This window comes from Canis lupus, chromosome 11 (assembly GCF_011100685.1).
Source record: "Canis lupus familiaris isolate Mischka breed German Shepherd chromosome 11, alternate assembly UU_Cfam_GSD_1.0, whole genome shotgun sequence".
NCBI lineage: Eukaryota > Metazoa > Chordata > Mammalia > Carnivora > Canidae > Canis > Canis lupus.
Genome location: NC_049232.1, coordinates 19,475,049 through 19,485,535, shown reverse-complemented (window position 1 = coordinate 19,485,535; position 10,487 = coordinate 19,475,049). Strand labels below are relative to the sequence as shown.

The 10,487-nt window shown below is 42.8% G+C and overlaps 1 protein-coding gene, 1 non-coding gene and 1 pseudogene across 2 annotated transcripts; 2 read left to right on the top strand and 1 right to left on the bottom strand.

The window, feature by feature from the left end:
• Window positions 1-349: 349 nt before the first annotated feature.
• LOC119874088 lies at window positions 350-432 on the bottom strand. Its single transcript, XR_005367309.1, has one exon. It is a non-coding gene; the product is annotated as a small nucleolar RNA SNORD107 (small nucleolar RNA).
• A 3,770-nt stretch (window positions 433-4,202) lies between these two features.
• On the top strand, window positions 4,203-7,117 carry LOC100685744 (annotated as a pseudogene).
• A 1,635-nt stretch (window positions 7,118-8,752) lies between these two features.
• On the top strand, window positions 8,753-10,281 carry LOC100685666 (glyceraldehyde-3-phosphate dehydrogenase-like). Its single transcript, XM_038551655.1, has 2 exons — window positions 8,753-9,500; window positions 10,217-10,281. Exons 1-2 carry the CDS (start codon window positions 8,753-8,755, stop codon window positions 10,279-10,281), a joined length of 813 nt encoding a protein of 270 aa, XP_038407583.1.
• Window positions 10,282-10,487: the final 206 nt, after the last annotated feature.

The window sequence follows — 10,487 nt, the reverse complement described above, 5'->3', positions numbered from 1 at the left end:
TTTTTTAATAAGCTAGTAGTAGCACCCAGAAATAAAAATTGCAAGACACTGAGTAAAACAACTTTACCATGAAAAGATAAATATAATTTGAAGACAAAGCACCTTTCTTTGACTTCAATAGGAACTGTGGGCAAAGGCCCTCATCTCCGAATAATCCCATCTGAGTACACGCAGGCTTGTTTTATTTAACAAGGAGAGGGGATCCCTGGGTGGTGCAGCGGTTTTGCGCCTGCCTTTGGCCCAGGGTGCGATCCTGGAGACCCGGGATCGAATCCCATGTCAGGCTCCCAGTGCATGGAGCCTGCTTCTCCCTCTGCCTCTCTCTCTCTCTGTGTGACTATCATAAATAAATTAAAAAAAAAAAACAAGGAGAATTTAAGCTCAAATTTTGAAATCATTATGTTCAGACAAGGTCATGTGTCATCATGAACCTATTTCTTTTTTGAGGGTGTAGTATTCAATTAGAAGTTGTAGTAAGCCATTTACATGGTACAGTTGTACTTTTGATGAGTGCTATTCATAAACATTAGCCATGTACTTAGGGGACTCATTACATTTCATTTAGGTGACACATTTAAAAATTCATAGTTTTAAAAAAATATTTTATTTATTTATTCATGAGAGACACACACACACACACAGAGGCAGAGACACAGGCAGAGGGAGAAGCAGGCTCCATGCAGGGAGCCCGATGCGGGAACCCAGGTCTCCGGGATCACATCCTGGGCTGAAGGCGGTGATAAACTGCTGAGCCACCCCGACTGCCCTAAAAATTCATAGATCTGATAGGAAGTTGTAATTAGTCTCCATTTCTCTGCAGGGTAGAAGCTGAGAAATGTGTTTGCTTATGACTTGGTATTTTTGCCAATTATTTAGTAAGATTAAAAGTGTGTGGGTTCCTGTGCTTTTTTTTTTTTTTTTTTTTTTTGCCAATTACACAGCACGCACCACCCTGAACATTTACTTATCGAATAAATTTATCTTGAGATTCCTTCCACGTAGTCTGCCAATGTGTTATTTCTCCTTAGGGAATAGACTTTGCTTCCTGTACAATAAGCATCAATTAGGTCTTGGGCAGGAAGTCCTACATGCAAGAATATCATTTTGGTGTATTAGATAAAAACCTTAGAGACATATTTTAGCGATAAATAAAGTGTGTGTGTGTGTGTGTGTGTGTGTGTGTGTGTCTGTGGTTTTTTTTCCTTGCACTGTTTGCAAGAGAGTCCAGGTTTCAGGAGTAATGGCTCACTAAATTGAGAGAACAAACCAGTTGTAGCTGAGTATATATGGCAGTCAAAAATTCGACGCAGATGGCATTTAGTTCAGTTTTGATTAAAAAAAAAGAAAGATGCTTGTGTTTTGACAAAGAAAACCAGGGTGTGCCTGTTATTCTTGGCTTATCACGGAATGCAAGGATTTTAGGAATCTCACTCTTTTTTTTTGCAGATAATGTATGTGACAGAGTCTACCCTTGACCACACTTTAGTCAGGTTCATTGGAACTCTTTCTTCACCTGGTCCTGATTTTTGGACTTCTGTGTCTTTCTCTGCATTACCTAATTTTAGCAAGAATCCTGTCAAGTTGGTTTAGGCAGACTCTCCCACCTTCCATAGCTGATCACCCTCGATATCTGTTTGGGTTCCTCATCCTCCACTGTTCCCCAGATGGTCCCATCACTCTGGCCTGCCTCCAGCAAGTATCCTGTTAGATGGGCTTAGCCAGAATCTTCTCTTACCCCTGATATTTCCTCTTAATAATTCTCCATTCACCCAACCCATGTCCTCCCTCTCAACCTTGCTCATTGGCAATACATTTCCACTTTTCCTTGCTGTATTTGGAGTTGAGCCTGATTTCTCTCCCCACCTACAGAACTCCTTTGTAGCAGCCCCCTTTGAATAGTTTTCTTTACCATCTTGAAAATGTGATTGCATTTTTTTTTTCTTTTAGCATATGAACACTTGCTTAGCTGAATGATGAACAGAGTTGGGTTAAGGATAGGATGTGTCTTGTTTCTCAGATGGCTGAAATGTATTACTAAACTTTTGGAGGAAAATGATGATTCTAATTATAAGTGTTTTATAAAGACATGTGTGCACAGGCACACATACTCTGCTTTGACTATGAGAACCTTATCACCTGTGGTAGAATTTGGATTGTCAGTTTATCTCTGGGGTCATAAGAGATAGAGCAGCAGGTGGGAAAAGCAGACAAAGATTGAGGCTCCTGGCCTTAACCATACTTCTAAAAACTCTTAAAGTTCCTCCCATGCCCCATTTTTCTCAGTGTTTTACTACATTTTTTTAACTGCATGAAATTCCACAAAATGAAAATTAACTTGGGGGCACCTGGGTAGCTCAGTGGTTGAGCCTTTCGCTCAGGTCATAATCCCAGGGTCCTAGGATCGAGTCTGGCATTGGGTTTCCTGCAGGGAGCCTGCTTCTCCCTCTGCCTATGTCTCTGCCTCTCTCTGTGTGTCTCTCATGAATAAATAAAATCTTTAAAAAAATGAAAATTAACTTATATTAGTGAGTATCATCACTAAAAATATGAAAAATCTAGAGGGCTGAATAACTACTCAGTCATTTATAGTTAGGGTGAGTGAATCCTCTTCTTGAGTCACATGGGGGTCTCCTCCTGGGATAATCTATTCAGCTACATCAGAGATTATACGTGAAATTCATGAATTAATGCACATTATAAAAGTGTCAAACAACGGGTGCCTGGGTGGGTCAGCCATTTAGGTGTTTGCTTTTGGCTCAGGTCATGATTCGGAAGTCCGGGGTTGCACCCTGCACCTGTAGGTCTCTCTGCTCAGTGGGGTGGGGGGAGGGTGTCTACCTCTCCCTCTGTCCCTCACCCTGCTCTCATTCTCTCTCACTCTCTTTCTCTTTTTCAAATAAATAAATAAAATATTTTTAAAAGTGTTTACTTGGGTGTATATGGAGTAAAAATACAATCCACTCATCTCAATTCCTTCTCACTCCAAGTTCTAAGCATATATATACACATATGTTTTTCACTGAACAATATATCTTAAAGATCTTTCTATACCAATGTACAATGATTAGTTAAAATTTAAACAAATTTGCTCCGTGGTATCATGTTAGGTGGACAAAAAATTATTCAGCAGAAGTTCAGCTTTGGTTAAAATAAGAAAAAAAAAAAGAGAAACTTTCCAAATCTCAATGGTAAAGAAATATCAAGGGGGAAAAAAAAAGAGGAAGAAGCTACTTATCAGGTTAATTTCCAAAAAGAAGGAAGTGCGCTTAGAATTGGTTATCTCAAGAACACAGCAGACAAAACCTGAAGCTAAGACAAAGTTCTTGAAGGTTGATTTTGATGTTCTTTTCCTGCAAACACAATTATACTATGTTTTAAATTTTTGTGATAAAGGTTATAACCTGTAAATTTAAGAAAATACAAAATAGGCTCTTTACAGGAAATTGTAATTTGCTCTAGGGAATTGTATTTGTTCAGGAAATTAAAAATTTTCACGAGCCTCTGATAATCCATTAATATCGTCTCATTCACCTTATTTTTTTTAAAAGATTTATTTATTTATTTGAGAGAGACAGGGAGAGACAGAGAAAGAGAGGAGGCGCAGAGGGAGAGCAGCTTAGGCAGACTTTGCACTGAGTGTGGAGCCTGATGTGGGGTTCAATCTCAAGACCCTGAAATCATGATCTGAGCCAAAATGAAGAGTCAGACGCTTAACCAACTAAGCCACCCAAGCGTCCTACGATCTCACTCATTTTATAGTAATACACTGATCTATAAATTATGTAAATTCTCCTGCTATGTAATGGAAAATAAGTAGGCTCAAAATTGTAGATATCTTTCCTTTCTTGTAGTTGAACAAATTAAAAAATTTGGCATCACGAATAGACATACTTCCCAAAACAAAACAAAGAATTTCATTCTTTAACGGGAGTATGAAAGCACCATAACATACGATGGTATTGTTGTTCTTTAACTGAGACCATTTAGGTTGATTTCTATATTTAACTATTACAACATCTTTGTATAGATCTTTGCAAATATGTGCAAATATGCACCAATAGAAGAGAGGTCTAGATTTGGGATTTCATGTCAAAACATGTGTTGCATATTATATTTTGAAAGAAATAATCTTCTTTAAAGGTTGCGTATTTCTAGCAGTATCTAAGAATATCTTCTATGGATTTTGTGGGAGCGAAGCGGTCGCGGGGCTGCTCGCGGGTCGGTGGCTGCTCGGGTTTCCCCGTCGGGCTTCCCAGCCGCGGGCTCGCGGAGAAATAAAGAGATGTCCGAGTCCATTCGGGTGACGGAGGACGAGAACGACGAGCCCACCGAGACCCCGTCGGAGGGTGACCGCACGGTGCTGCTGTCCACCGTCACCGCCCAGCTGCCCGGGGCGTGCGGGCTGCGCTACCGGAACCGGCGTCCCAGTGCCTGCGGGGCGTGAGGCGGGCGGAGGGGATCCTGCACGGCCCCGCCGCCGGCTGGGGCGACCTGGTGCACGGGGTCAACTACCCCAAAGATAACAAAAGAAAAATGGATGAGACAGATGCTTCTTCAGCAGTGAAAGTGAAAAGAGCTGTCCAGAAAACTTCTGATTTAATAGTGTTGGGTCTTCCATGGAAAACCACTGAACGGGATCTAAAAGAATATTTTAGTACCTTTGCTTTTTTTTTTTTCTTTTTAATTTTATTTTATTTTTTATTTATTTATGATAGTCACACAGAATGAGAGAGAGTCAGAGACACAGGCAGAGGGAGAAGCAGGCTCCATGCACCGGGAGCCCGACGTGGGATTCGATCCCAGGTCTCCAGGATCGCGCCCTGGGCCAAAGGCAGGCGCTAAACCGCTGCGCCACCCAGGGATCCCTCTTTGGAGAAGTTCTTATGGTTCAGGTCAAGAAAGAGGTTAAAACTGGTCATTCAAAGGGGTTTGGCTTTGTTCGCTCTACGGAGTATGAAACCCAGGTTAAAGTAATGTCACAGCGACATATGATAGATGGACGGTGGTGGGATTGTAAACTTCCTAATTCCAAGCAAAGCCCAGATGAGCCTCTGAGAAGTAGGAAGGTGTCTGTTGGGCGCTGTACGGAGGACATGACCGCCGAGGAGCTGCGGCAGTTCTTCTGCCAGTACGGAGAAGTGGCAGACGTCTTCATTCTCAAACCCTTCAGGGCCTTTGCCTTTGTCACATTTGCAGATGATCAGGTTGCCTAGTCTCTTTGTGGAGAGGACTTGATCATTAAAGGAATCGGCGTACATATATCCAATGCTGAACCTAAGCACAATAGCAATAGACAGAAAGAAGTGGAAGATTTGGTGGTAATCCAGGTGGCTTTGGGAATCAGGGTGGATTTGGTAACGGTAGAGGGGGTGGAGCTGGTTTGGGAAACAATCAAGGTAGTAATATGGGTGGAGGGATGAACTTTGGTGCTTTTAGCATTAATCCAGGTATGACGGTTGCGGCCCAGGCAGCGCTGCAGAGCAGCTGGGGCATGATGGGCATGTTAGCCAGTCAGCAGAACCAGTCAGGCCCATCAGGTAACAACCAAAGCCAAGGCAACATGCAGAGGGGGCCAATTCAGGTCTTTGGTTCTGGAAATAACTCCTAGAGCGGTTCTAATTCAGGTGCAGCGATTGGTTGGGGATCCGCATCAAATGCAGGGTCAGGCAGCGGTTTTAATGGAGGCTTTGGCTCAAGCATGGATTCTAAATCCTCTGGCTGGGGGATGTAGACAGTGGGGTTGGTAGAGACTGTTGGGAATTCAAATTTTTCTAAACACGTGGTAAGTATGTTGTAAAATACGTATGTACTAAGAATTTTCAAAATTGGTTTGTTCAGTGTGGAGTATATTCAGCAGTATTTTTGACATTTTTTTTTTAGAAAAAGAGGAAAAGCTAAAGGAATTTTATAAGTTTTGTTACATAAAGGGTTGAAATATTGAGTGTTTGAAAGTGAACTGCTGTTTGCCTGATGGGTAAAAACCAACGCACTACAATTGATATCAAAAGGTTTCTCCTGTAATCTTTTATCCCTGGACTTGTCAAGTGAATTCTTTGCATGTTCAAATGGAAACCATTGATTAGAACTACATTCTTTTCTCCTTGTTTTAATTTGAACCCCACCATATGGATTTTTCCCTTAGGAAAATCTCCTTTTTGGAGATCATGGTGTCACAGTGTTTGGTTCTTTTGTTTTTGTTTTTTTAACACCTGTCTCCCTTCACATGCAAAAGTACAATATGAAGCTTTCATTTAATCTCTGCAGTTCATCTCATTTCAAATGTTTATGGAAGAAGCACATCATTGAAAGTAGTGCTGTAAATGTTCTGCCATAGGAATACTTCTTCTGTCTGCACGCTTTCTCATTCAAGAACCCGTCAGCATGCTGCACAGGCCGCGTCTTTGACGGTGGGTGTCCCATTTTTATCTGCTACTCTTTATTTCATGGAGTCGTATCAACGCTGTGAATGCAAGGCTGTGATATGGAACCAGAGGCTGTTTGAACTTTTGAAACCTTGTGTGGGATTGATGGTGGTACCGAGGTATGAAAGGCGAGTATGAGCAAGAAAAGGCGACAGCGCGTGCAGAGACTTGGTGGTGCATAATGGATATTTTTTAACTTGGCGAGATGTGTCTCTCAATCCTGTGGCTTTGGTGAGAGAGTGTGCATAGAGCAATGATAGCAAATAATGTACGAATGTTTTTGCATTCAAAGGACATCCACATCTGTTGGAAGACTTTCAGTGAGTTTTGTTCCTAGGTAACCCACGTTAGTTGAATGTGTTAAGTGAACCGATACTTGTACTTCCCCACCCCTTTGTCAACGGCTGTGAATGCTGTATGGTGTGTGTTCTCCTCTGTTACTGATCTATAAGTGTGCTCATGTGACCTGAAGCTGGTGGGTTGAGAACTTGGACTGAGCTGGTGGTGTGCTTTGCAGGAGTACTTGGAAGCAGAGTTCACCAGTGAGCTCGGGGGGTCGCACAGAAGGGTGGAAGTCCTAATGTCTGTTAGCTCCCCTAAGAATGCTGTCTGAGGCAGTTCTGTGTCCTGTGCTTGGATGCTTTTTATAAGAGTTGTCAATGTTGGAAATTCTTAAATAAAACTGATTTAAATTAAAAAAAAAGAATATCTTTTATGCAGTATGATCACCAACACTGCATTTTAAAAGATTGTTTTACTGAAATATAAATCACATACTGTAAAATGTGCCAATTTAAAACGTATAATTCAATGGTTTTTAGTGTACTCACAGAGTTGTACAACCGTCACTACAATCTAAATTGAGAATACTGTCTTCACTCCAAAAAGTATCCTTGTTCCCACTAGCAGTCACTCTATTCTCCCCTTACTCCTCGTCTTTCAGCCCTAGGCAGCCATTAATCCTCTGTTTCTACAGATTTGCCCATTCAGGACATTTCACATAAATCAGAATCATAAAATATATGATCTTTTTGTATCTGGCTTTTCATCAATCTTTTAATTACTGTCAATCTGATAAACGGAAAAGTTGTCTCACTGAGTATTTTATATCATTTTCATCAGGTTGAACTCATTTTTTAAAAAGTTTTTTATCTTTAAGTAATCTCTACACCCAACATGGAGCTCAAACTCACAACCCTGAGACCAAGAGTGGCAAGCTCCACTGAAGATCCAGCCAGGCGCCCCAACTCACTTTCATATACTGACTAGCTATTATTAGTGCTTCTAATGTAGGTAGCCTGGTTTTATATTTATCATGTTTTGTTAAAATCTAGCTAATAAAAATGTGAATAAAATATTTGGTTCTAGCCTCCTTCTTTGCGGATACACCATTGTAAGGACTTAGAAGACTAGATTTGAATTTTTCAGACTCTTAGATTTCTGTAGACTGTGGCACTGCAGGGAGGGCTAGTCTTCAGTCCAGCTCTAGGTCCACCCCATTCTTCCCTTTTTTCTGAGGCAGTGCACAAGGTGCTTATACTCTGGCTCTCATGAGCGCATTCCTTCCATCCCCCTACGGAAGACTTGTGTATCCCCACCCCTGCTGAACCAGGGAGTCCAGGTACCAGTAGAAGGGGGCAGACTGTGTGTGTGTGTGAGGGGCATGCTCTTACTGCTCTGTGGACTCCCTACTCCTTGCCTCAGGCAGAGGGGTGAGCTGAATGAGTGTCAAAGCTGGCACAGGGACCCTTGACTCCCCTGTAAATAAAATTTTGTAGCCCACTTATCCCTGTTCTGTCAAGTCCATGTTAATTTGATCCTAAACCTTGCACTTGTTAATTTATGTTTGTAGTTGTGAACTGTCAGGAAGACAGCCTGATGTTGGGAATTTTATTTTTGGAAACATAAAATATATAAAATGTCTTGATCTTGAGGAGCTTCTTTGGGGAAATCAAGCTAAGTTTAGAATGTAGTTTTCAAATACAATTCACTATAAGATTAAAAGTTACAAATCTAAACGATGGCCATTGTTTGCCTCAAAGCAACTAAAAATCAAACCATCGAAACAAAAATATGGGCAGCCTGGGTGGCTCAGCCGTTTAACACTGTCTTCCGCCCAGGGCGTGATTCTGGAGACCCGGGATCCATTCCCACGTCAGGCTCCCTGCATGGAGCCTGCTTCTCCCTCTGCCTGTGTCTCTGCCTCTCTCTGTGTCTCTCATGAATAAATAAATAAAATCTTTAAAAAACAAAAAGAGGCTCTCTGCTCCTCCCCATTAGACAGACAGCCGCATCTTCTGGTGCAGTGTCACCCGCGTTCCCAAGACATGATGGTGAAGGACGGAGTGAGCACATTTGTCTGTATTGGGCGCCTGGTCACCAGGGCTGCTTTTAACTCTGGCAAAGTGGATATTGTCACCATCGATGACCCCTTCACTGACCTCAACCACATGGTGTACATGTTTCATGATTCTACCCACAGCAAATTCCATGGCATGGTCAAGGCTGAGAATGGGAAACTTGTCATCAACGGGAAGTCCATCTCCATCTTCCAGGAGCAAGATCCTGCCAACATCAAATGGGGTGATGCTGTGGAGTCCACTGGGTTCTTCACCACCATGGAGAAGGCTGGGGCTCACTTGAAGGGCAGGGCCAAGAGGGTCATCATCTCTGCTCCTTCTGCTGATGTGCCCATGTTTGTGATGGGCGTGCACCATGAGAAGTATGACAATTCCCTCAAGATTGTCAGTAATGCCTCCTGCACCACCAACTGCTTGGCTCCTCTGGCCAAAGTCATCCATGACCACTTCAGCCTTGTGGAGGGCCTCATGACCACCGTCCATGCCATCACTGCCACCCAAAGACTGGATGGTTCCTCTGGGAAGCTGTGGCGTGAAGGCCGAGGGGCTTCCCAGAACATCATCCCTGCTTCCACTGGCGCCACCAAGGCTGTGGGCAAGGTCATCCCTGAGCTGAACAGGAAGCTCACTGGCATAGCCTTCCGTGTCCCCACCCCCAATGTGTCAGTTGTGGATTTGACCTGCCGCCTGGAGAAAGCTGCCAAATATGACGACATCAAGAAGGTGGTGAAGCAGGAATTGGAGGGCCCCCTCAAGGACATCCTGGGCTACACTGAGGACGAGGTTGTCTCCTGCGACTTCAACAGTGACACCCACTCTTCCACCTTCGACGCTGGGGTTGACATTGGCGTCGATGACCACTAAGCAAGCTCATTTCCTGGTATGACAATGAATTTGGCTACAGCAACCGGGGGGTGGACCTCATGGTCCACATGGCCTCCAAGGAGTAAGAGCCTCCTGGACCACCAGCCCCAGCAAGAACAAGAGGAAGAGAGAGGCCCTAAGCTGCTGGGGAGTCCCTGCCCCACCTTAATCCCCCAACACACACTGAGAATCTCCTGACCTCCAATTTACATCCCAGACCCCAAGGAAGGGAGGGGCTTGGGGGAGCCCTAGCTTGTCATGTACCATCAATAAAGTATACTGTATCCCCAAAACAAAAACAAAAACAAAAACAAAAACAAACAAAAGCCAGAATGAACTGGTGGCCTGTCAAGACCGAGTCATATTAGCTCCTTGAGAAGTCTCATATGAATGCCTAGATGTTAGGAACTGGACATAATGAGGTAGGTCATATCAGTGGGGAGAAAGATGAAAGTTCAAGTTAATTTTGGGTCTTCAGATGGGGCTTAATGCTAATTAACTTATCTTAAACCAAATCTACTTAACATATAATGGAATAAGTAATTATGCCTTATTGTTTTTGTGACTTAGCATTCTTTTCTTCCAATGTTAAAAACAGTGAAGAGAAAACCTGTAATTGTCAGATGCAGTCATAATACTTTCTATTTATTCAGCTTTGATAGGTATTTCTCAACCAAGATTAGTTTGGTTGATGTCTTTTCCTTAGGGCTGTAAAGCAAACATCTTTGTGCCAGTGAAATTAAATACTGCCCTGGGAGTCAGGAGACTTGGACTCTGATTCCGTTCCTTGAAGGCTACCTACCTATTCAGCCCCAGGTCTTTGAGGCGTCTTGGGTACCAT

What these genes read in the sequence shown, in the direction of transcription:
- LOC100685666 (XM_038551655.1), top strand. Translation starts at nt 8,753, where the DNA reads ATGGTGAAGGACGGAGTGAGCACATTTGTCTGTATTGGGCGCCTGGTC. An exon ending in TGCCAAATATGACGACATCA is followed by an intron (nt 9,501 to 10,216) that starts AGAAGGTGGTGA and finishes TTTGTGACTTAG; the next exon opens with CATTCTTTTCTTCCAATGTT.